Here is a 27,053-nt window from a genome sequence, read left to right as displayed (position 1 = left end):
CCGCTTCATCATGAATATTCATCAGGCAGTAAGATACTGTACTAGTAAATGGCAGAACGCTGGATACGTGCAAAACGTATGGCCGGGAAATGTAAAAATCTCGAAAAATTGCATCAACGGGGAATGTCAAAACGTCTCGCCGGGAGATGGAAAAATGTTCAGTTTTGCCGAGAAATGTGAAAACGCCGCCGGGAAATGAAAAAAAATATGTATTTTAACGGTATTACGGATACATGTAGATGATGAATATTCATGATGAAGCGGGACGGGTGCCCAGATAGTGCTTACCCACCAGCTGATGTAAACCCTGGCAGCAGGATTGGCGATAGAGGGCGACATTCGTTTATCAATAGAGCGCTGCTGAGCTGTTGTACGTGCGCGATCGTACGTGTTTTTCTGTGGTATGGGATTCTCTGCTTATCGATAAGCTGGCGTACCAACGTGTGTAAAAGTATTGTGTACGCTGTATATTGTATACGACGCCCAGAATCACACGTCACGTAACGTAATCGTACAACCAAAGAAGGATCGAGACAGAAGTTGATTCACAGGAGCACCATCATTTTACTTTTGAGGCCAACTCTAGAAGCTGTCCAGAGCTGCAGGGATAGGTAATAATACTAGAATCTTAGCTCTAGTTCTGTACTACGTCATGTTGTCAAAGCTCCGCGGCTGCCGCTTCTAGGATATTCTAGAAAACCGTGTCGTGATCGTGCACTGCACTGCAGGTACGATTCGTTGACATTGATTGTGCGTGCCACTTCGTAAGTGCTACATACAAGGTCAAAACCATACGGTCAGTAACAACCGGTTTAAAATACAACGAACATTCTAGATCTAGTTTATAAGTTTATCTGAATCACCACATTAACGCTAAACAGCCATGTTGATTGTTATCATCTTGTCTACTAACAGTTAGATCTAATCATATTCATGTAGGCCTGGAGAGGTTCATCTAGCCCTAGGCCCATATCCCAAACTGTCACTGCCTATGTCGTTCTCTGTTGAGTGTTGTGTATTTGTCAGAATCTCAGTATGCGTGCCGTACCTGTATCTGTGCAGCTGTATTGTGTTGTCACATGGGATCGGCTAGTATCATGTAATACAAAATGATAGGCCTTATGGTAGTGGGCAATATTGTGTCAGTGTACAACCTGTACAGTAGACTCTTTCCGCTTAGTTATCATGGTTATTTTACTAGCGCCTATATTAGATCCAGGCTTTATCCACCCAAAAACTTACAAAAGTATGGTTGGAAGTCCAATGCATCGACACCTAAACTTTATAGACAAGTTTTTCATATCAATACTCAATTATCAATAGATAGGCCCGGCCCTACGACATGTATCCTGCTAGGTTCTAGAAGGTTTATGTCACAATTTGCCTGAAATTTTACTCACAATTAAAGGACAAGTTCACCTTCATAAACATAAGGATTGAGAGAATGCAGCAATCTTAGTAGAACACATCAGTGAAAGTTTGAGGAAAATTGGACTATCGATGCTAAAATTATGAATTTTTAAAAATTTTGTGTTGGAACTGCTGGATGAGGAGACTACTAAGGCTCGTGATGTCATATGAGTACAACAGTATAGGCTAAAGAAAATGTAAAGAAAATTCAACATATTTTCACTTTTTTCGCATAACAAAAGAGCACTTGACTTGACTCTTTCTAAAGGCAGTTGGAATAATATTACCCACAACATTATTGTCAGTAACGACTCAAGGGAATGTGTACTTTTTTCAAAAGATGAAATTTTGTGCAATTCTCTTTATATTTTCCTTATATTGTTGTACGCATGTGACATCACATGTACAGTACACTGCAGTAGTCTTCTCATCCAGCGGTGACTGCACAAAAACTTCACAAATTCATAACTTTTGAACGGATTGTCCGATTTTCCTCAAACTTTCAATGATGTGTTCTATATTGCTACATTCTCTCAATCCTTATGACTATGTTAATGAAGGTGAACTTGTCCTTTAAAGAAAATACTCTTTATACTGTAAGTGTCTTAATTCACAGGTGCTCATTAAAAATGTGACTTGTAGTACACACTCTGGAGTCCAAGATAACTGCTTTGAATGTGTGGGTTAATATTTTGACGCACTCAATTGTGCCGTAAATTTTGAAACCAACACCTCTGCCCTCCATTGGTATTGCATTGACAGTATGTGTGAAATGCATGTACTTTTTCAATGTGCATTTTATAATCTACGGTATCATTGTTTTGCTGTTAATCTTGTTTATTATCAGGTTTTTCAGTAATATTTTGATATCATCAAATCCCCAGTAAAGAATGCAAAAACCACTTTTTGTAGTCTCACGCATGAATGTTCGTTCTTATACGCGCAGTGCTATAAATAGAGGGGTGTCATTTTTAATACAGTGTTGTGTACAACCACAAGCATTCTCACATAGAGCTAACGTAAGACAATATACCCTCAGACCTGATTAACTGTTAGGCCTAACCAAAGATGTTCGATATCTCTGTTTTGAATGTTGAAAAAAACTTTGAAACAAACACGCATGTTTACTTTTCAGGATGAGTATTAAATGTAGACTATAAAGAAATAATTACAGCATTTATATACCCTAGACCCGTGTGTTTGCTATTTCTAAAACGGCACACCACGGCCATGACTCGCATTCTCTAGTCCTCTACATTTGCCCACTATTAATGTTAGATTAATAGAATAAAACTTCACTAACGTTGCTACATACTAGTAACAGTTTCATACTACTAGTAAGTAGATCTATTTAGATCTGTGCACCTACATTGTACTTACAGTTTGTAGTTTTTTTTTTTTTTCTTCTCCTTCCACTAAAATGCAGGTTTCATGCATGGAGATAAACACACTTTTTGTTATTGTTTTAATTTGATTGTGTTCTATAATTTTGTTATTTTTGGCTATCAACACATAGTTAATAGTTTGTTGTGTCCCACTGCAGTTGTGTGCATGTTATTCACACACACACAGGTGTTAGAGCGTGAAATTGATCCAAAGATATATTTGTATGAAATTCCCAATTTTCCTGTTTTGCTTTCCATACTGTTTATTTTCCATACATGCCCCTTATCATTTCTTCTCACACTTAGCCTCTCATACATCCCCATTCCTTTCCCCTTCCTTGTGTCTATTATACACTTTCCAGTACCTTCTTTATTTCTCGCCCATCTCCACACCTCATGACTTTTTCGTTCTGTTGTCTCAGGTTGACTAAATGCTGCTCAGCTTGTGGAGTGCCAAATGACGAGCTGATGATGATATTGGACACCAGAATGAGTGTTACTGTACAATACATGAATCTTGCATATTGGGCCTACAATATTACCCGTATATGATAGGAGATACACATGATGCAGGAACTGAGAGTACACATACTACAGCTCAAATACAGTTTTTCACTGGATGTTTAATGCTTTTCCTGTTCATTTCACCTGCTCAGATTTGTCGCAGAGGATACTTTCATCATGGACCTGTTCACGGGAAACCGCAAGATAGAGTGGAATGCCTTGTTCCAGTTTTCACAGCTGTAGGTCTCACAGTCCAAGTCTTTCCTACAACTTTTCTTTTTAGCTGATGAACGCAGTTTATTCGACAAAAAGTCAGTCAGCTCTCAAATCTTTGATCCAGCCTTCTGTAGTTTTTTGTTGTCCTTCATATATTTTACAGTCTATGACATGTATTCAACATCAGGACTGTTTTCACCTTAGATATGATGAGAAATTTATATATAGGGTTTAAATTACATGAGGTTTATGATTTATTTATTGTGTAGCTGAGATTAGATGATGTCATAACATTTGAAATGTAGGAGATGAAAGGAATATTCCTAGATTTTGATTTCATATGAATTGATGATTATCTCCTTGAAGGACTCATTAAACAAGATTTCACTTTATGTCACTTGATATGGACAGGAGCAAGGATTGCCAATCCCATTTGAAGCGAGTCTACTCCTGCCTTGCTATGTGCATGATGGCTGCTGCAGCGGGAAGCTATGTGAATGTTGTGTTGCAGTTCCTCCAGGTAAGACTTGTGCGCCACATCATAGTCAAACTCTGGGTGCGTTCGAGCGCTCTCCTACAGCGAACTGTACCGTACTGTACCCGCACCAGAGGAGCGCGCGAACGCTCATAAAGTGTACCGTACCGTACCGTACTGTACCGAGCCAAAAGTGGACCACTTCCTGATGTGCTCCAAAAGCGTACCAAAGCATACCAAAAGTTTGCTGTAAAGCATGCTCGTATCATGCGCATACGTCACAATGCAAAGACATCATTCTCTTTGTTCGGGACAGCTGCAAGTCGTTCAAGCTTCAGGTGGATGACATTCTTGCTACAAAATGCATGACCTTTTCTAAAAAAAAAACTCGTGAGGTACGCTTTCTGGACAAAGCGCTCGAACGCTTCAAATCTGGCACAGTTCGGTACGGTACGCTTTGGTTCACTTTAGAGTGCTCGAAAGCACCCTTAGTCCTTAAGAATTTGTATGCCATCCTTCCCATACTTTGCCTGTTGGTGGAAAGAAAAAAATTATCTTCCTATTAACAAGGTTCATGAACAAGAGTGCTGTTAGACAGGGTCTTTTGAAGTGAGGGCAGCATTTTCAAGTATCCTCGTCGGGTATGGCCTTCCTTGAGTTTGCTCCTGGTACAATAAACACTTTAAATGGCATTTTGTTACAGTGAAGTATAAATTCAGGTCCCCAAATTATTGTTACTGCTAAGTGTCTGTTGTGCAAAATTCTCTTCAGTTATAGCGATTTAACTATAAAAAAAAAAAAAAAAAATGCTGGTCCCGAGGACTGTGTTACAGTGGGAGTCGTCTGTAGGCCTACTTATATATTTCACTGTCAATGTACACAGTATCAGGAACCACCTTGAGATTCTAGACGGTTAAGGAACTTAATTTATATCTCATCTTTTGTCGAAACGGAAGGCATGATTTGGAAATGTGTATTGTCAGTATCATATTCTAAAAATGAAGGGATGAAGAATTGGAATGACCACTAGTTATGATTTATGATGATACTCCTTTTAACCAGACAACCTTTGTAACTTTTGTTTTTGGGACTTAAAGAGTGGAATTAAATACTGGACCAGAATGTTGCAGTAGAAGATGAAGTGTACACATATTGAATTGTAGAAACCAGTGTGCTATTCCTTGACCAGGTACAGTACATGCCATAGGCATGTGTTAGATCTTGAAAGTAAAGCTTAGCCAGTGGTGCTGTTCTGGTATGTGTGTTCCATGAGGTTGATTCTCAATTGATTTCATGACTACATTGCAGCTCTGTTGACATGCAAACTGTGCTATTGCAACAGGTCATACAATAGGCCGGTTTACTAATGTATGCACGGATCTTTAATTTTGCACACGGCCGCAACCTCGGGCAAACAAAGGATGCGAGCCTGCAACGTCGGCTGCTGCAGCCGTCCCCGACACGTCCCCACATGTAGACTTACGTGTATGTTGTGTACATGTGTGCGATGCATCAACTTCGACTTTACCTCCTGGCATTTCGTGTGGCTCTAAATCAATTCTCAACCTTAGATGAGGAAAAATTCTGCTGTGATCAAACGCAATTTGGACTATAGTTTCGATTTTATTGAATTTTGGCTTCGATTTTGTCTTCAGTAGTTCTGAAAATGGGTGGAAAACACTGCTGCTATGGAACATACAGTATGACCGCATCACTTCAAACTTCAATGAATTTAAGCATTATGATTGATTGTGAAATCTAAACTAGACCACGAATCTCTCATATCGATATGTTTCCAAGGATTTTTTTTAAAGTTAGACTCAGACTGATTAGACTTCATGAAATAGAATGACGATTTTGACCTATTTTTCTATTAACAATAACAGTTAGGGGGCCTAGCCCTATATAGACTAGATCTAGAGTAGATCTAGACGTAGACCTAAAATTAAAAACAAAAACAATGATAGACCTAACCTCCCTGACATTCGCAGTAGGCAACATTTATTTCCTCCGTTGACTTAATATTCATCACGACCCAGGTCTGGTACGTTGGTTTGTTGAGGTATGTCCGGTCGGCCTAACCTCACTAAAGGGAAACACGAAAAGGGCTCATGTCCGAAACCTCATTGAACTTCAGGCTTGAAACACTTCCATCCGCGAAAAGACGGTAGTCCTCAAATGACTTGTATCCCTTTAGGTTTTCCAGTCATAGTCAGTCCGCTTGATGATCAGGTAGTTGAACACATCAGAGTCCAAAATCTGGAATACTCTCGAAGTTGGATGTAAACCCAGCGAGCTTGTTAGGATCGGAGAACGAGCAGCCTACAAGCGCGAGCTTCTCCTGCAGTGACCGGCCGGTGTCCGCCCGGGAGAGGTCGGGATCGATGGGCAAATCCAAATCGGCTACGGCTGTTGCACTAGTTTGATGAGTTTCTCCTTGTTGTAGCCGCTTGTGCTCACACCTATATCCCTAAAATACTCAGTTAATTCCTTAACTGTCCAATTCTTCCATGGCTTGCTCGAACTTTGGCTAGAACTTGAAGCTGACGCCATCTCAAAGCAAGATTATAGCAAACAAAAGTTGTCGATTATCCGCAGCGAGTAATGATCGTAGACAATACACGCGTGAATGCAAAAACAGTGTGGCGCGCGCGTCCGCGCTTATTTCGCTTGCCCGACTTAGTTACAATCACTAGGGTCGCGTGGGGTTGACGTCATTATGCATATCATTAGTAAACCGGTCTATTGCAGCTGATTTGCAATTTGCCCTTACTACATCACATAAATACAAGTCATACAGAGTACATAGGGTACTTATACTAGCATTATCATTCTGGTTTAATATGTAATGCATCATTCAGTATTACATGATATTGTGCTTTGCATGGTCCTTGAAAATGAAAGTGGTATATATTTCATGTTTTTCTCATCCCTTCCACAGAGTCAATTCCTGACCGCCATCGCTACATTCGGCCTCCTCCTGTGGTTGCGTGCAACCCCACAGACTGACGACAACAACGGCAAGCGCCTGTCCATCCTCCTCGGCTTCGCCTTCTGCATGGGTGAGTTTTGTGTGCTGCCCTCGCTGGATAGAAAGCCGCTTAGTGACCCCCTGACTGACAGTACTTTACTCAATCATATCCCTTTGCTCCTGCAGAGTTTGTACAATGTAAATGCCTTGCTTGTGCTGCACTGAGGCAATAGTTGTTAAAGGACAAGTTCACCTTCATTAACGTAAGGATTGAGAGAATGTAGCAATATTAGTAGAACACATCATTGCAAGTTTGAGGAAAATCGGACAATCCCTTCAAGAGTTATGAATTTTTAAAATTTTTGTGCAGTCACCGCTGGATGAGAAGACTACTGCAGTGTATGATGTCACATGCATACAACAATATAAGGAAAATATAAAGAGAATTTCACAAAATTTCATGTTTTGAAAAAAGTACACATTCCCTTGACTCGTTACTGACATATGTTATGGGTAATATTATTCCCATTGCCTTTAGAAACAGGCAAGTCAAGTGCTCTTTTATAATGCGAAAAAAGTGAAAATATGTTCTTTACATTTTCTTTATACTGTTGTACTCATATGACATCACGAGCCTTAGTAGTCTCCTCATCCAGCGGTTCCAACAAAAAAGTTTTCAAAAATTCGTAACTTTTGCATCGATTGTCCAATTTTCCTCAAACTTTCACTGATGTGTTCTACTAATATTGCTGCATTCTCTTAATCCTTATGTTAATGAAGATGAACTTGTCCTTTAAAATCAATATTAAAGAGCATCATGAGTTGAAATGTGCACACTACATCTCTCAATCAGTCTGTTCCAATATATTATGATTTCTGTGATTGTTATTCACCCCTTCCTATAGCCCATATATTAGTCAGAACACCTGTTGTGATTTTCAAGGGAAATCTGCTCTAGTTCACTGGCATACTGTGCAGATAGGTATCATTCGGTTTCTTAAGTCATGTGTCCACGTTATGTTGCTAGATAATTGTATTGTTTGTATTCATGAGGACTTTGCTGTCAGGGAGACACACCTGCAAACTTAAACAAAAGAATAACTTGACAGATTTGTAGTTCAGGGAGACCCTGTTATAACAAGGTCTCCAGGACCAATGATTTCACCTTGTTGTAACTGGTACCTTTTTGTGAATGTACCAAAAAAGAGTGTAATAGGAAGTTATGACGGCCAAAATCACCTCCTTAACCCTAAAAAGACTGGGCTATTTTGATGCCTCGTAGGACTGGGGGGGGGGGGGGGGGGCTCATTGGGCCCCCCCTAAGATCTTGGCCGTTGAGGGCGTGATTGCAAGGAAAATTGGCACACGCGTCACCCACAAGGTAATCTACAAAACTGAATAGGTAATTATTTCACAAATATTCAACATTATTTTTAATAAATCAATTATGCTAATTTATGCATGAATTTTAAAAAATGGCTGTAAATCTATAATCAAAGGTCCAAAACTGCTGATTTTTGGTTAAGGTACTCTGTGTAGGATTCTTATCGAATGAACATAAAAAAAACGGCAGTATCAAAAAATTTTTCTTATGTATTTTATTGTTTTTAAAATTTCTTATGTATTTCTTTGTTTTCGACTTTTTGTTTTTTATTGTTTTTTTTTTATGGAAATCATCAGCGACACTCTATCATAAACAGCATGAAATTAATTGATTTTGATCAGTAAAAGTAAAAATAATGATACATATCGATGAATTTTGGTCAGAAACAGAATTTGCATTGGATTTGTACATGAAATCACGTTTTTGAGCAATTTCTGGCCTGACATGCACTTACTAAATATTGCGTAACTTCAGAACCGCGTACCCGGACATCGCGAATTTGGTCTCGAAAGTTGCACAAGACTTAAAAGAAAAAAGTCATAATACGTCGCGGTGTGAGATTTTTACGTTCTAGATTTATCGCGAAAAATGTCGAGGGGGGCCTAAAAAGCCCCCCCAGTCTTTATAGGGTTAACCTGTTGAAGGCTACACTCGTGCAGGTGTATATGGTGAAACATTTGATGACATAAATGGTATCTCGGGGTACCAAATAAAAGTCAGCCATTCTGTTGAGTTATTATTTTTTTTTTAAAAAGGTTGTACCCTGGGTGCCAAAAAGAGGAAATTATTTTGGTGATGGAGCTAGCGCGCGCTAGCCACTGCACTGCACTGCACTGAAGCACACGCTAGTGGTAGCACAGTGTGCCATGCACGCATAGTATAACATGCAGTGGCATGGGAATGACTATGTACACACACACACAGTGCATGCATTTTTCTCTGGCTGTCCTCGAGTGGACGTGAGGTGGCGCTACACAACGTGGTAATCCGGGGTACTACGGTACCCCGGGGTAACGCGTGATGCATCATTTGTTATAGCAAAGTTAGCTCATCCTCAACAGGTGAAAAGCGGCATCTCGTCACAAGCAAGTTTGTTATAATAAGGTTTTCGTGTACATTGTAATTGTACATATACCATGTCTTTCAACTTGTTTTGGTTCTTGTTTGCAGGAATCAGTTTGGGACCTCTCCTCTCAGTGGTGGCTGATATTGACCCAGCGTAAGTTAGCATGTTATCGATGTGAACTGTCATTAAAGGCATAATTTACCATTTGCAGATGAAATAAAAATCCTGCATTAGTGCTTCAAAATAGTTTTCAAATGTGAGTTAGGGATAGAAACGACAAATATAAAAATCAGAATTAGTATAAGCAATATTAAGTAATGTTAAATATACAAAGTGTGAACAATGGTTATAATAAAAATGTTCCCAGACTAAACCGTCTACAGTTACGGTTCATTGAGAAAAACAATGATATCTCCTTACATTTTAGGTTTTATTGCAAAATTCTTATATGGTAGGATGTTTTGTGATACAACTGACCTACACATATGCATCAAATGTGATATTTTGAAAATTTTTAAAATCACTGCTCCCAATGGTAAACTGGACCTTTAAGGTCAAATTGTTTCCACTTTAAACTCTGTGTCAACACGATATATTACTCATGTGATGATTATTCAATATCATTATAAAAGAGGCCGTAGTGGAACTTTAATCCTACAAAACATACCCTCCATAATGCAAGTATACCAAAATTTATTGATCTTACTTTATTTTTCGACCAACTGGGTTCTTCTTAAAGCAAGGGCACAAGAACATACCACATAATTTGATTGGCATGCATGTAAATATTAGCGAGCACTGTTGGGGGTGAAGAGGATAAAGGCAAAGCATCAGAAGATTTGTTTTGATAAGGTTTCTCCACCAACCGTAGATCATTTGTTCTGCAGTGAAACATTTGCTTAGAATGAAGTGAATAGCAAAACCTGCAGAGACATACATCTGTTTTGTATGTTGCTTTACTTCACAGAATTGATAATATGAGCATTACAAATATGCTCAATTTTGATGTAGTAAGCTCATTGAGTGAATGTATCATCAACTTCAACATAGTGTCCCAAGTAAGAAATGGTTTCTTTGATATGAATCAAAGATTCGTTGTTTGAAATTGAAATTGATTGTCTAGTTTTTCACTGTTATATGATTAATGAATTATATTTGCATGATAAGTAGAGGTCCTACATTGTATGTACTCAAACATTCATATGTATCCATCTGATGTATGTAGTATACTGATGTGTTTATGTCTGTCTGCGTGTGTATACACTACAGTGCACTCCCGTTATAACAAACATGGTTATAACAAATTTTGTCACAGTAAAGCATATATTCAGATTTAAAAATTAGTATCTATTTTGTGTCTGGACTTAATTTGTTCAGCTCTAACGAAATTTCAATATAATGAAAGAAAACTGCTGGTCGCAAGGACTTTGTTAAAATGGGAGTTGCCTGTACATTTTAACGTTTCCTGCTATTCGTGTATACTAGGATCATCACGACGGCCTTCATGGCTACCACAGTGGTCTTTGTGTGTTTCTCTCTGGCTGCCTTGATGTCACAGCAGCGGACTATGCTCTTCTTGGGAGGTAAGTGAGAACATTAACCCATTGGTAACTGAACCACTCGAAACCGCCCTTCCACTTTTGTTGTAGTTTTATACTTTACCACTTTTATTGTTTTCATATAGAATATATAATAACGTAAGTGGAAAGAAGTCAAAGGTCATCAAAAGTATGTCAGAATTCTGTGACACATAAGTCTCTTAATGTGTTGGTAAAGACTTAAATAAGCTTTCAAATTAACATAATTTAGGATAGAGAAAAATATATGTGTTGTGAGCCATTTTGCGTAATTTAGAAAGTTGTCAAAATGAGAGCAATATTACTGTACCTTCTAGGGAATGTTAGGCCATCATGTACAAAATCTTCAGGTGTTAAAGGGTTTAAGGTACCGTCTGCTTTTAGACAAGACCAGCACAGGTTTATGTTACAGGCATGTTTGTCTAAGGTCTCCTGTTGTAGGATGAGTTATTACGGAATGAATTTGTGATGTATGTAAAAAATACCTAATGATATCATTAGGTGTAGATAACTTGTGGAAGATCAGGAATTTATTCCTTTCATTAATTTGCTCCCGTTCTGCCTGACCAACATAAAACTGATATTATTCTGGATTATAGAAATGAACTTGCATAGGCCATGGTAGCCTACAACTTATCTAATTTAGTTTTACTCACCCCCTGGCTTGTTTACTGAAATTTTGGTACCACCCTGTCTTGCTGTCTTTGCTCAAACTAATCACCTTTGTCCCAGTTGTTTGCTTGCCCGTGCTTTTATGAGCCCATAGATTTCTTCCTTTCCAAAAACAATGTTGTTTTTTGTGTATTAATCATGCATTTTATATCGTAATTTCGTGAGAGATTACGTCATATATGAGATCCCGCTAGTGCGCGCGCCACTCAATTCGTTAGTCGCCGCCATCTTGCTTACACGCGAATTTCTGTGCATCGGAAAATTCGCCGGAATTGCACTTGAAAATTCAAGTTCGTTCGAGTTGGATTGACATAATAGCTAAAGTTACCTCAACGGGAGGTTTTGCCAGGTTTTTTTATGGTTTTAACGATCATTCTTCAGCTGAATAACAACGGTATTTATGTCTTCAACCAACGTTCCAAACGTGGGCGGCGCAGCCGCACCACCGCTGCTGACAGCAGTTGCGTCCCCGGCAGCCACCGGCGGGGGTCGCGGAGACCAACACTCACAAGAGTGCAAGCAGAAAACTGCGACAGCCAAAGGTAAAACGCCTACTAGAGCCGGCAAGGTAGGTACTAGTAATAGTACTACTGCAACTACAAGTAGTGCTAACCCTAGTGGTATATAGTACCGGTGCAAACAAAACAGTGAAACCACCTGCCAAACTGGCTTCTAAAGTTTCAACTTTGGAGGATAGACTCGGCAAGCTTGAAGGCCAATTAGCTGTGGTTGTTCAATTTGTGGAGGCACAGTCGGCAAAGCAGACACCAGCCCGTGAAGGCGGTGGCAATGGAAAGAGTATCAGGACTCGTTCTGAATACTCCCCTTCAGACTCGGCAGATACTGACTGCCATTATGATGATGAATATGCGGCACCATTTTTGGGCCGAGATATGGATGAAAACTCAGTGATTATCCAACCAGGTCAAGGGGATCGTTGTCAGGATGACAAATTTGATATTGAAGAAGGCGAAGTTCCCCCTCCTGTAGTGGAAAAAGTTCCAAACATTGCAGCCAAATTTGCTGTGGCTGAGGAAGTTGGTCCCCCCATTGACCCAGAAATTGCTAAGTCTACAGCCTACCTTCTGACCCACCAGCTTGAGCCCAAAGTGGTAGATGAAACGATCACTAAATACCCCATTCCCAGCAACTGTGAGCTGGTGGATGTGCCGAAAGTCAACCAAAGAATCTGGAATGGGCTACCTGCCTTTTCAAAGACACGAGACCTCAAATTTCAGAGACTCCAAAAGAATCTCACGAGAGGCATCAATGCCTACATACATACAGTGTCGGCACAGAATATTACTGAACAGCAGCAAGATGCACTAGCACTTCTGTGCAGTGCGAACTTTGAGCTAAATTCCTTACATAAGGAATTCATGAAACCAGACATTGGTTATCAATTCCAACATCTCTGCAAGCCCTCTACACCGGTCTCCAAATTCCTTTTCGGTGACGACCTGGGAAAGCAAATGAAAGACATTAGAGATGAACAAAAAGCAACTGAGGGTGTCCTCAGGAGTGAGCATAGCAGACAGTACAAAAAGCAGCGTTTCAGCCCATATGACTATGGCAGGAGTGCATATGGCAAGGGCAGGAGCAAGATTACATCAGGAAGCTCGAATTTGCCCCAACAGTACCGCGACGCGGGCTGGACTACATCTCGTGCAAGCACAAGTGATGTGACTAGGCCTACAGGTGCAAAAGGACCGTGGACTGGAGCTACCAGCCATGCTTTTTTAGGCCAGCGCCCCAAGGGGAGGGGGAAGCCGCCAGCTCCCCACACCTTCACACATCCCAGCCAGCACCAACCGCACTGCGGCAGCAAGCAAGGCTCAGGGATGAAGAGAGCACGATAACCTCCAGTTCAACTGACGAGGTAAATATAACATCCTTTTCTAGTGATCATGCAAAGCTATGTCATGATAATGTAGAACCTGTGGTAGGAGGTCGACTGCAGCAATTCTTCCCAAAGTGGCGCAAAATTACTTCTGACCCACATGTGCTAAATGCTGTAAGTGGTTACAGGCTTGAATTCAGTAAAGAGATGGGTGCACCATCTAGAACTAAACCCCCTTACATTTTTCGATGTGATAAAGCCGAAGAGGCTGATATTATCTTGAAATTTCTAAACTCCGTGACAAGGGAGTAATTGAACAGTGCCAGAGGGAAACTGGAGAATACGTGTCTAATATTTTTACACGGCCTAAAAAAGATGGGGGTACACGCGTTATCCTAGACCTGTCTGATCTCAACAAATATCTCCAGTACCAGCATTTTAAGATGGAAAATATTCATACTGCTATTGAACTCATTTCAGAAAATAGTTTCTTAGCCTCAGTCGACCTTCGGGACGCGTACTATACAGTACCTGTGCACCCAGCACACAGGAAGTTCTTAAAGTTCTCCTGGAAAAATCAACTTTGGCAATTCAAAGTACTGCCTAATGGCCTGAGCACGGCGCCAAGGTTGTTCACTAAACTACTGAAACCTGCATTCACATTACTGAGAGAGCAAGGGCATGTAGTAATTGGATACCTTGACGATATCCTCATTATTGGAGAAAGTGAGAATCAAACTTTGCAAACGGTTTTGGAAACCACTAGCATCCTTGCACAACTTGGGTTCTTGGTGCACCCAGATAAATCAGTACTATGCCCCACTCAAGAAATACAATTTCTTGGTTTCATTCTCAACACTCAGACCATGACAATTCGACTGCCTGATAACAAATCAGAGGAAATACAGTCCTTGTGCACTGAACTTATGCAAATAGCAAACCCCAGTGTCGGGCAGGTGGCTAGAATTATCGGGAAAATGGTAGCATCATTTCCCGCAGTCCAGTATGGACAGCTCTATTACAGGGCTTTAGAAAGGGACAAAATCAAAGCACTCAAAATGAATAAGGGGCATTTTGACAGAAAAATGAGCCTATCTTTGGAAGCAAAAGAAGAGCTGCAATGGTGGATAGACAATGTGCAGTCTGCTTTCTCACCCTTACGACACCCTAAACCTATGCTCGAATTGTGCACGGATGCCAGTGGCAAAGGCTGGGGGGCATCTGATCATACCACCCATACAGGGGGTAGATGGAATGAAGACGAGCTGCAAAAAGCCAGGGAGAATAAGATTAATTATCTGGAGACCCTGGCTGCTGGCATGGGACTCAAGTCCTTCTGTTCTAATTCACAAAACATTCATGTCTTGTTACGGCTAGATAACAGTACTGCTGTTGCGTACATTAATAACATGGGAGGCATTAAATCCCTTGACTGTGATCGGGCAGCCCGAGAGATTTGGCAGTGGTGCGAAACTCATAAAATTTGGGTCACAGCTGCACACTTGCCAGGAAAGCTGAATGTGGAGGCAGACCGCATGTCTAGAAAATTCAATGACCGCACAGAATGGATGCTTGACCGCACAGTTTTCCAAGAAATAACCTCACGTTTTGGGACACCAGAAATAGACCTATTTGCCTCCAGACTTAACAAGCAGGTAGAGAACTATGTCACATGGCTGCCCGACCCACATGCCAAGGCTGTTGATGCCTTTACTCTCGATTGGGGAAAGTGGTACTTTTATGCATTTCCTCCTTTCTGCTTAGTTGCTAAGTGCATTCAAAAAATCAAATCTGATAATGCAGCTGGGATACTAGTAGTCCCAAAATGGCCAAGCCAGCCATGGTTTCCTCTCCTAAACAGGATGATGAATGAGGAACCACTTGTTATTCATAGGAGTGAATCCTTACTAACATTGCCCGTTTCTAACACTCCTCACCCACTTCACACTCAGATTGATCTTCTTGCTTGCAGGTTCTGTGCAACCCCTTCAAAGATGCGGGATTGAATGCACGGATAATTGCTGTAATGGCCTCTTCTTGGAGAAAAGGGACTAAAAAACAGTATGCAGTGTACATAAACAAGTGGAAAGCATTTTGTGACAAGAAATGCAGCAACTACTTGTATTCAGATGTTCAAGCTGTCCTGGAATTCCTGAGTGACATTTTCTTCGAAAAAGGGGCAGGTTACAGTGTCATAAACTTAGCACGGAGTGCTCTATCTTCATTTGTGATACTTCGAGATACTATGTTTACAGTTGGAAACCATCCCTTTATCCAGAGGTTTATGAAGGGAGTTTTTCAGCTACGCCCACCCAAGCCTAGACACATGGAAACGTTGGACGTTAACCTTGTTTTCAATTTTCTTCGTTCTTGGTCCCCAGCGCACGTATTGGACCTGAAAAAATTGACGCTTAAATTGTGTGTGATTATTGCATTAATCTCAGCACAAAGGATTCAATCATTACACTACCTAAGCTTGGATGATATGGTGTTAAGAGAGAATGCAGCCACCTTTCACCTTCATGATCTCCTAAAACAGAGCAAGCCTGGAAATTACTCACACAGTGTCAAGCTCCAGGCATACCCACCAGACAGGAGACTTTGCGTGGTCAGGTACTTGCAGGAATACATCAGAAGGACCCACAGGATCAGAGCTAGTGAGCGGTACCTTTTTGTTAGCTACAAGAAACCGTATCACAGGGTATCCTCTCAAACAATCGCTCGCTGGATTAAGGAGGTTTTGGAGGCTGCGGGTATTGATACAGGGATCTACAAGGCGCATTCTACTCGGGCAGCGTCTACCTCCGCAGCCAATAAAGGAAATTTCCCAGTATCTAAGATACTTGCGCAAGCCGGTTGGGCCAACGAAAGAACCTTTCGCAAGTACTACAACAAGCCCTGTCCTGCTGAGAAAAATTTTGTAGAAACAATTATCAAAAAATAGACTGTGAAGCCCTAAGATTTGAGCAGACATGTCTTGAACTGCCTGAACTTGTGAACTCTTGGAGACACAATATCTATGCAGCATTCAGCCTGAATGAGAATGGCAATGGAACCTCTATCTATGGTATGCTCCCTAGTCTAGCCCTACCCCTTTTCGGGGGGGGTTGCCTCGAGAATGTTACCACTGGCTTCGAAATCTCATATATGACGTAATCTCTCAAGAAATTACGATATAAAATGGAAGATTAAACGAGAACTTACCGTTTGAAGTTTAATATTAATTTTATGAGTAATTGGAGGGTGAGATTACGTCCCACCTCACCCTCCCTCAATTTCAAACGGTAACTTAATCTCTCGTTATCTTCCTACATCAGTGGTCACATTCTTGCTTCTAATATTGAGTGGCGCGCGCACTAGCGGGATCTCATATATGACGTAATCTCACCCTCCAATTACTCATAAAATTAATATTAAACTTCAAACGGTAAGTTCTCGTTTAATCTTCCATTTTTCAGTACATAGACACCCCCCCCCCCAAAAAAAAAAGAGAAAAAAAGTGTGGCCGATAGACAGCAATAACAAACTTTGTTGACAGAGCTACAGTTGATCTCTACAGGGAAATCATTCTTATACTAATTGTACATTTTGGTGACAGAAATACACTAAGGTTATGATTTGGAACATGTTTCGGTTGTCTTTCAAATGATATTCATATACTTTACAAGGACATAATAGCAAGATTCTTTTCAGTTCCCACCAAGCTCCTAAGCATCACATAGAGCACTCTGTAAGGACTAGAATAATTGGCACCATTAGTTTAAAAGTAGAAGATTGTTGTGAAACTGTGTGAACTGCAAAAATTATGGTAAGTCCACTGAACAGAACTAGATGCCTGGACCCTTTGTTCAGGCTGGACTAACATTCAGGGCCTAATTTAGTTCCATATGGTAGCTGGGATGGCCACCAGAATGACCTCGTCAAAGTGATCTGCTTCTTATGTGCAGTTTATTGTGCAGTTTATCGTTCATGTTGTTTTCTTTTTAAATACTCACCTAGGTCCCCTGATGTCTGGACTGTCCATCATGTTCTTTATGAGCCTCATCAACATCTTCTTTGGCTCTACCAGGATCTTTCAGGTAATGCACAGTACCAGTATAAGCCAGTCTGTGGTTCCCCTTTGCGCATGAGTACAAAAAGGTCATATGTACTATAAATAGGCATGATGGCTTTTAAATGCAGTGAGATAAGCATCTTCGATATAATGATTATTCATGTAATTTTTACAAATGGTGCTTGCCGGTTTATCCACCATCAATTAGCAACGATGTGTTTGTTAAAGTCTGGTATTTGGCAATTTTTATACATGAAGTTTGTTACTCCATTGAATTTACCACACTGAAATCAATGCTTCCTGAATGCTAAATGACGTGCCATTCTGGTAAAGAGGTCAACACATGATTCGGCATGCTGTACCCCGGGGTACCGTCGTAGCCCGGGGTACAGGGTTGTGTAGTGCCATCTTGTGTCCATTATCATACAGTTGTGCAATGTTGTCATGGCGAATGTTTTCTCGTCATCAGCGTTGGCATAAAACGGGGCGGCGATAACGATCCCAATGCTGACTGATTATGTTGCATAATCACAAACAAGAAAACATTTTTGGGCATAATATTACTAGAAATTATATGTACACATTTTTTGGTAACCCAGGGTACAGCGCTGAAAAAAATAATAATTCAACAAAATGGCGAGTTTTCATTTGGTGTGTGATGTACAGTGATTTAACTCTTTGCATTTTATGCTGAGAACAAAATCAGCTGACAGACAAAGTATGCACCATGGTATGTGTTTATGCCGGCTTCTTCCAAATTACCGCCATCTTACCCTGGATAAGGTAAAGGCGTAGTGAAGAGTGAAAATGTCTAATATTGTCCCTTAGGGCCCAGTCCCACTGTTGTCTAGGAAGATTTGCTTATGAATTGCTCACAAAATTGGTTTATATTTGCTGAACATCCGCAACCAAAATTTTGTGCAGCTCAAAAGTCCTGGCAACAGAAAATGTGCCTCTGCGAATAATTGCAGACCTGTGCAGATGTCGGCCGACCCATACAAGCATGTTTCTTGAATATTGCAAATGTTTAGCGAATATGAATCAATTTTCAATTTTGTGCACAATTCATGCGCAACCCTTCTTAAACGCCAGTGGGACCGGAGCCCTGTTTCATAAAACTGTTTGTAAAGTTACAAACATCTTATGAGCGACTGGTAATCAGTTCTGATGTGCTATACTTATCACAATTTCCATAATTCAGCACAAGAACTGATCACCAGTCGCTCGTACATGTAAGTTGTTTGTAACTTTATGAACAGATTTATGAAACGGGGCCCGGGCCCTAAGTTTGAGTGTGGTAGTGAAATCTTCTTGGTCTTATCTCCTCTCCTCTTCTCATCCATCCAGATGGGTCTGTACATGGGCGTGGTCATCTTCAGTGGTTTCATCCTCTTTGACACTCAGCTCATTGTAGAGAAGCATTGCCATGGCGACAAAGACTTCATCTGGTGAGTATCATCAATACCAGCAATAGTTCACCAAGTATTCATGAAGAGACTGTTTGCAAAACTAGTTCAGCACCCTTTTAAAACATGTTCAAGAAATTCCACCATCAAATAGAGCAAAATTAAACCTTGCCTGAGATACGTTACTTGTTACATAACAAGGAATTCTCTTGAAGTTACGAAAGAAAAATCCCATATTTTCTTTGTTTTTAGCAGCTTTAATCACAAATATCTCAAATGAGCAATAATGGAATTAACTCCTTTTGCAGTCAAACTCTTTACATGTCTTCAAATACTGTGCTCTGTACTCTTGCTGGCCCCCAAAAATTCACAGAAGTAAAAGTACTGTCTGTACTTCTACTCTTGTCTAAGCTCTGTGGCGTTTCCATATGTTGTAAGCACTTCTGTCACAGAAACATTAGCCTATAATGAGATACTCGGGTCCACATGATTCTTCTTGAATGATTGTTGAGACAGATGCCAGTTAATGGCACATACACTCATGCGACTGCAAACTGTTGTGCGAGGTGGGGAAATTATCTTGTGAGTAATGTACCTGTCTACTGTATATTTCATGTTGAATTCAAGCAAAGAGTATATTGAACAGGAATTTCGTACATTAATTGAATTAATCTGTATTTGCTGCCCATCAGGGTACGTTAAAAAAAATGTATGAACAGTGCAGGCCTGGTGAAGTAAAATTACTCATCAGCGAATATTTGCATCAAGGGGTATGTCAGTAACATTTGACTCCAGTCAAGATTCTACGAATGTGGGTGTACTTACATAGAGATCAGAGATAAAGCTGTACATGATTCATTATAGACCGATTCGGGTTCGTTGAGGGCAACAGACAATTTGTGGCACTGGGCGCAGCCATAAGCTCATTTTGCGGTGTCCCAGCCGACCCCCCCTCCTCTCCCCCACCCCACGGGCAACATGTTTATCCCGCACTTGTAACAAAGGTTCGCGCACTCAGTACGAGACGCCCATTGGCTAAAACAACCATGCATCAGTTTTTCATACTGTGCGCGTGAGAGGGGTGGGGGAGAGGGGGGGGGGGGGTCGGATGAGACACCGCAGTAATGGCGCTGCCCATGCCAAAAATACACATAGCGCGTCACAGAATCGGTCTATAGGGATTCCCAAATATATTTGAGTCATTCCAGCCTTCCCATTGCATGGTATCCCCATTGTCACAAATGTACACACAAGTAGTTATGTACATGTATCAAGGCTGTATGCATGGTTGTTTAATGTGTATGTACACAGGGTGACCAGATTAATGGAGAACATTCTATATGATATAGATATAGTACATACAGGCTGACCAGATCAGTGGAGAATTTTCTACAGGGTATACAATGTAGCTACAGTACATGTATGCATGTGACAGGAAATACATTATAGCTCACTCAATCTAGAATGATTTAACCCATTCCAGAAAATTCTAGGAAGTGCTGGCTGAGTGAGGCACTGCCCTTGTAACCCAATGTGATTGGTAGTTAATTTTGGCAATGATGTTATGCACATATTAGGCAGTGAGTCATCCAGGATTCCTGGAATTTGGACTTGCTACTATGTTCAGGTATGTGGCCCCAGGTTGGAGAAAATTACAGAATGTACTAGAATGGGGTGAATGGATAGTATATAAGCAGGAGAAATTCTGCAGTAGGCAGAGTACCCAACACCTCTGCTCTGAGAGTTACGTCACTTATGGCTCTGAAGCGACTTCTTATAGTCAGTCCTGTGTTACCTGCTGACCTGCTATACAAACTGTGTTTGTGGAGATAAGGCCTGGGAGACATTTTGCCTGCAGAGAATTAATTTGCCTACATTGGAGAGAGACTCCATATTTTAGTGTCAACGGACATTGTTACGGCAAAACTGTGACGGGCTGGATTCCTTGCTGGACATTATAAAGTGAATCATCATTCAACGCATCAACTGGACGTGGTCGTCATAACATTTGGATTCTGCCCATTTCCTGTGGATTCTGCACGTTTCGCTGTGGACGTATATCCTGGATTTTTACCCTGGATTAATACAGAGGATTATCACAACCTGCGCCTCTGGATTTACGTCGGAGGTATCATTCATCGGTGCATCGCGGATCATTCATCTACATCGAACCTCGTATCTGGACACTTCAAAGGAATTACACGGACTATGTGATTTAACAAAATATGTAAGTGATTCCATTACCGATTTGTAATTGTTTCTATTGATCATTATTGTACTGATGTGAAAACCGATTACGAGTCTGTACCCACAATATCACTGTTAATAAACCGCCTGAACATTAGTTGATTGTTTCTTTTGTGCGATCATTCTCAGAGTGATTTTGGTCGTAACACCATGCTTCCGGGTTTTTAACCTGTTGAGGATTTATGAGTCCTGAGTATACTCGGGCAGGTGTCTATGGGAAATGCGTGTTGTAGCAAAATCAAACCGTCCTCAGCGGGTTAACATACCACACGTACAATTTGCAGAGGAGAGTGAGGCTTGGGCTGGTGCCTCATTATAAACACAATACCGTTCTTTTCCTCAAACTTCACAGGCACTCTGTTGACCTCTTCTTGGACTTCATCAACCTGTTCCGTCACATTCTTATCATCCTGGCCCAAAACAATGAGGTAAGTACTAGTTCTTTCTTTTTTTTTGTATGTGTGTGGTTTTGTTTCTCTGTTTTGTTTCAAATTTGTTTGTTTGTTTACTTGTCTGTTTTTTAGCTAAATTCCCATGTTTTCATTAAGATAAGTCACTTGTCCTGTTGGCTGACAAGATCTGATTTTTCTTATTTCTGTCTGTCCCCAAGGAGAATTTGTTTTCATTAAAACAGTGGTGTAACAGTAGCATATCAGACAAAGCATTCAAAATTGTTACTAATTGTTTGTTAAAATTCTTTAATAGAGCTGTGCGATAGGCACTTTAAAACAGCTGGTATGGGCTTGGTAGAATGGCATAAGAATTTGCCTGTAAATGTGTACACTGTAGAAAAATTGCTGTGCTGATCAAATTCTTTATGTTACATGTAAGTATGAAAGCAGATTGAAATCCTGTTTCTGCCAGACATGATTATGATTATAGCGTTTTACTAATCATTGTCAGAAAGGATTTCCAAGTTCATTGTTTCTTTATTGTGGATGTGTCTTTGTACTTTGAAGGCTGTATCTTGAAACATACAAAGTTGTTGTACTTGAGGAGCTGTAGCTTTCACAGGTGGGCCACAATGTTGGAAAAAAAAAATTGTATTCAGTCTAACACAGCCTCTGAGAATTTGTAGGAGCCAAAGTGGGTCTCGGGTTAAAAAAAGGTTGAGAAGATGGGTGTAGTAGATCTACATGCATGTGTGTTATTTAACTCTTGCATGTATATGTGCAGTCAAACCCGCAGTAGGGGCCACCTGTCTATACTGTAAAAGTGGATAGTTTCGCGTGACTAATTTTTCGCGCTTGGCCGGGTAAGAAGAGTTTCGCGTGTTTTTAATTCCGCGGAATCAAGACTTCACGCACAGGAACATATGGCAAGCAAAAATATTCGCGTGCTTTTATTTTCGCGCTAGTTTCTGGTTGTGCGAAATGCGCGAAAATTTCAACACTGCAAAAATTTCCACTTTTACAGTAGTGGCCACCTGATGTATACAGCCATTGAAAACAATTCCCTTCAAGAGAAAAGCCACGTTAAAGACCCTGTCTGTAGCAGTCACGTGTCAATAGTGGCCACCTTACTCTTCTCCCTTGGGTAGCCGCTGTAGACAGCTTTGACTGTACTTGGAGCTGGATATGTGAATGACATTCTGTGGCCATGATGACAATAACCTGTCCATGCCTAACTGCCATATTCATCCATTTTGAGGGGTTTAAGTTTTTGTCTTTATTTTCTTTTCTGTCTCATTAGAACAAGAATCGCCGTAACCGAAGGAACTGATTCAATCAACCATGCCTCAAGCATCAAATAGTGTCATTATGCTATCAATAATTATTCGTCATATTTGGGATCTTGAATTTCATTTTTATTTTGCTTGATCCAATCATATACTTCACTCAGTCACAAATCTCTGCATGACATTAATTTTGTCATCGTATTTCTCATGATTAGGGGTCAGTGTGGTCAAGAGATGCTTTGTCATTCAGAATACCATGTACACGTAATAGGCCTCAATTCAGGAAGGGACCACCCCTCCCCCCATTCCCAACCCCACATGGTTCATGATATGAAATAAAAGCCAACAACATTATTAAACAGTGAACCATAGACAATTTTGACAAAAGCTGCATAGAGTACTGTTCTAAAAAACTGAACAAATGGTTGTTTTTGCATTAATGCTGTTTTGCTGTTCAGTGCAGATATATGTGTGCCTGGTATAACCTTTCGGTTCAAATTCATGAATTCATTTGTCAATCAGTTGGAAAACAAACAAACAAACAAACCTATGGTACCTATAAGTGATGATGCTTCTACAAAAAGCATGCACTTTTTGACCTCACAGCTTTGTTCCCCAAAGCAATATATATCTACATGTAAATATTCAATATATTCAAATTTCTGTGTTGGCTTTTGCGCTGTAAAGTTTCTTTCAAAGTGTTTGTTTGATGTACTCAGATGATCTTATTGGGCAAATAGTGATAGATAGCTCATCCTGATTCTGACCATTTTGGCCAGGCTAATGTCCATCATACATGACAATGATGTTCAGCTGCTAACTTCAATCATTTCCAACACAATGTACGCTATGATGTACAGATTTTACAACTGATGTTTTCTTAACTAAATATGCAGCATGTGAAATGCTTGTGTTCTTCTGTTTGAGCAAACCCTGATGTAGCGCAGTGTACGTAGTCAGTAATTGTGTCACGGTGGGGGAAATTTACGTAATATCAAGTCAGCTACGTGTGTATAGTTACATTACTGACATGTACAGTAACCAATGGTATCCAATACAATTCAATTTCTTTCCATTTGCCTTGTTTTATAATACTCCAGACAAAAATCAAAGTCAGTATATAATCATATTTGTAGGAAGCAGTCAATATTATATAACGCCTGAGGAGATCCTTGTCATTTGATTGGTTGTTTAACATTGATCATTCGGCCCATTTCACTATGACGTCATCATCCGTGCAATTGTGGCTCCATTTACCGTGCAATTTTGGATCCATATGATTTGCTCCATTGCACGCTCGCTGAGAGCCCGGCACACTACGCCTGTTAAATGCGCTTGCGTTTGCAGTGTGTGTATGCGACAGCGCGCCAGCGTAAAGCGCTCAGTGAGCACTGCACTCTCGCGATCTCAGTGTCTCTCTTGTTTCCAAATTGATAAAACATCAAATGACATGGATCTATTTTAGGCATTATATGAAACAAATAATAAATGTTTTTCATTCGTGTAATGGACAGAGTATTTCATTCGGTGAAAGATTAAATGTTTGATCCATTCAACGAGGCGCAGCCGAGTTGAATGGATCATTTCATCTTTCACCTTATGAAATATTCTGTCCATTGCACTCATAAACATTCATTATTTGTATACTATGAGACTTTGTACTGTGTTTAATACTTGCATGACAACATTATAACATGTAGTTGTTGTTTTTTCTTTTGTTAGTCTCACATTTCAAGTACCTTTAATTTCTCTTTAATTGCTTTGAAATAGAATTGTTCAGAAGGCAACTAAAGTGTACTTTGTCAATGGTAAGATCTCTGTCAAGTGAATTATACCTATTTCCAAATTTCTTCTTAGAGAACTAAGTAATTACAGCATAAGTGGGGGTGAAATACCAGGAGTTGATTGTCGTGATTTTCATAGATGTTATGGCATGTAGATTAATTTTATTATGTCCTTTTATTCTTACTAACATCAAATATGTAACTGCACAGAGTGTATGCATTAATGGAGAATTTTAAGAGGCACTATTGTGTATCACCAGGCCTTGTCATTGATTTGACAGGTATAAATGTACAATTCACATGCAGGTTGTATCAAGTACTGAAAGAGGAGAAGAGGTGTGAGGAGTTCTTGCTCAAAAAGACTGAGTGCACTTTAGAAATATGAACAGGAAAAAATTCTATTTAATGTTCGTACATGTATCGCAGAATATTGTATGCAGCAGTTATGTGATTAATAATGAATGGAGTGTTAGAGATTCTTTGCTTCATTAATGTATGACTTGATGGCAGAGTATCCACATAATTGACATTGTCTTTTTTTCAGACTGCTTATTAAATGCTTAAAGATCTTATAAAAAGAATCAAACACTTGAGGTACAGTGTGATTTTAATTACCAGCATGTGTAGCCTGTTGGCATTGTGAAAGCTTCTGTGTAAGTTATGAGTGCAGTGTGTATGCACATTGTATGTTGATTGTGTCTACAGTGATATAATGCATGTAGCTATGTTAGAAAGGAAGCCAAAAAGCATACATGTATTTGTGATATTGACTTTGACACTAGTTTATTACAGTGCACTCCCGTTATTCTGAACATGATTATAACGAAACTCTCATCACAACGAAGTGAAAACTGAGATGCCAATATCACTATCTACACGTATATACACTCTATTTATATGCTGTTTGGCTATAAAAGAAAATTGCTGGTCATGAGGACTTAGTTTTAATGGGAGTGGATTGTATCATAAATTTCCACAGAACTTAATTTACATTAGTGAATGGTGTATATTGGTTAATGAAAGCTTTGTTAGATGACCCAGCATTACAGACAAGTAGGTGTGTGTGTGTGTGTGTGTGTGTGTGTGTTTTGTTTGTTTTTTGTTCTCATTTCTTTGTTTTGATTATGAAACTTATATAATGTCTACAAAACTGCACTGGCAATGTCCAACTGCTAACATTAAATGCATATCATAACACACACACACATACACCTATGTATGTATGTATGTATGTATGTATGTATGTATGTATATAATATATATATATATATATATATAGATATATATAGATATATATAGATATATATATACTGCCTCTTCTTTATTCTTACCTATAATAGATGAGAATAAAGAAGAGGCGGTAGACGTAGCTTTTGAATCCTCACAATTGGATTTTACTTCTCGAGCTTTCGGGCCCTGCCCTTTACCAAGACTGAGGACAAATCGGACAAATACATAACAAACACACACACACACACACTATATATATACATTTGTATATATATTTATATATGTACAAGTGTATATATGTATATATATATATATATATATATATATATATATATATATATATATATATATGATTATTAGAAGAAAGAGTCTCAAGTACGCCATGGATCCAACGATTACACAAAAATTTTATTACAAAATTTTCGGTCTGCCTCAGACCTTCGTCAGTGCAAAGACAATGATGGACAATGATAAACATGAATCATAACAACAATGCTATGCGCGTCATGCGCGTAGTGCGTTGCCCTGGAGCTGCGTTGTCAAGGAGAGCGCTGATACGTATAGGGGTATGGTAGAAAGTGAAATCTCAATGAATACTGAACTCAGACTCAACAAAAGTTTCAAGTGCTTGTTTGAATCATACTATGCTATATATACTCTTTATAAAAATACATAGCTTTATATACGTCCTTGTAATAATAGACTTTAGCGATTCTATTTTTTTCGTAGATAAACTTCGAAGAAAAGACGCATATAAAGCATTGATTACAAATGGAGAAGAAATTAAAAGGAATGAGCCAATAATACAACTAGTTATTAGAGCATCTGTTTACTGTAAAAATAAAAATTGTATATATATATATATTATACGGATAATCAAGACATCATATCCAAAAAATAGTGTTCAGTACAAATATAATGAAATCTCAACATTAACTCAATTGAAATCTCAATGAAGACTAAACTCAAACTCAACAGTTCCGAGCGTATGCGTATATTATATGCATGCCAATGTATGCTATATATACTATATATAAATACTGTGGCGCGAGGAGGGGGGTGGGGTTCGTTGGCCCCTTATTTAAGAAATAAACTCTCTAATGAGCCACCAAACCATTAATAAACCTCCTTTCATAAGTTGCTGCCACCACATA

At 39.7% G+C, this 27,053-nt stretch overlaps 2 protein-coding genes across 2 annotated transcripts; both read left to right on the top strand.

Moving 5' to 3' along the window:
• The first annotated feature begins 391 nt into the window (after positions 1–391).
• Positions 392–25,255, top strand: LOC140245092 (probable Bax inhibitor 1). The gene is made up of 10 exons (XM_072324690.1): positions 392–611; positions 3,452–3,538; positions 3,927–4,035; positions 6,932–7,052; positions 9,516–9,564; positions 10,897–10,994; positions 17,500–17,579; positions 18,902–19,002; positions 21,560–21,635; positions 22,900–25,255. The coding sequence occupies exons 2-10, from the start codon at positions 3,477–3,479 to the stop codon at positions 22,927–22,929; spliced, it is 726 nt and encodes a 241-aa protein (XP_072180791.1). The 5' UTR covers positions 392–611; positions 3,452–3,476; the 3' UTR covers positions 22,930–25,255.
• On the top strand, positions 12,554–13,519 carry LOC140245058 (uncharacterized). The gene has a single exon (XM_072324654.1). The coding sequence runs from the start codon at positions 12,554–12,556 to the stop codon at positions 13,517–13,519; it is 966 nt and encodes a 321-aa protein (XP_072180755.1).
• Positions 25,256–27,053: the final 1,798 nt, after the last annotated feature.

This window comes from Diadema setosum, chromosome 22, assembly GCF_964275005.1.
Source record: "Diadema setosum chromosome 22, eeDiaSeto1, whole genome shotgun sequence".
NCBI classification, from domain to species: Eukaryota; Metazoa; Echinodermata; class Echinoidea; order Diadematoida; family Diadematidae; genus Diadema; species Diadema setosum.
Note: the sequence above shows the minus strand (reverse complement) of the source record. Positions and strands in the feature narration are given on the sequence as shown.

Coding starts and splice junctions, on each gene's coding strand:
- LOC140245092 (XM_072324690.1), top strand. CDS start 3,477: ATGGACCTGTTCACGGGAAACCGCAAGATAGAGTGGAATGCCTTGTTC. Junction 17,580..18,901: donor GCTCTACCAGGATCTTTCAG/GTAATGCACAGT, acceptor TCATCCATCCAG/ATGGGTCTGTACATGGGCGT. Junction 21,636..22,899: donor TCCTGGCCCAAAACAATGAG/GTAAGTACTAGT, acceptor CTGTCTCATTAG/AACAAGAATCGCCGTAACCG.
- LOC140245058 (XM_072324654.1), top strand. CDS start 12,554: ATGGATGAAAACTCAGTGATTATCCAACCAGGTCAAGGGGATCGTTGT.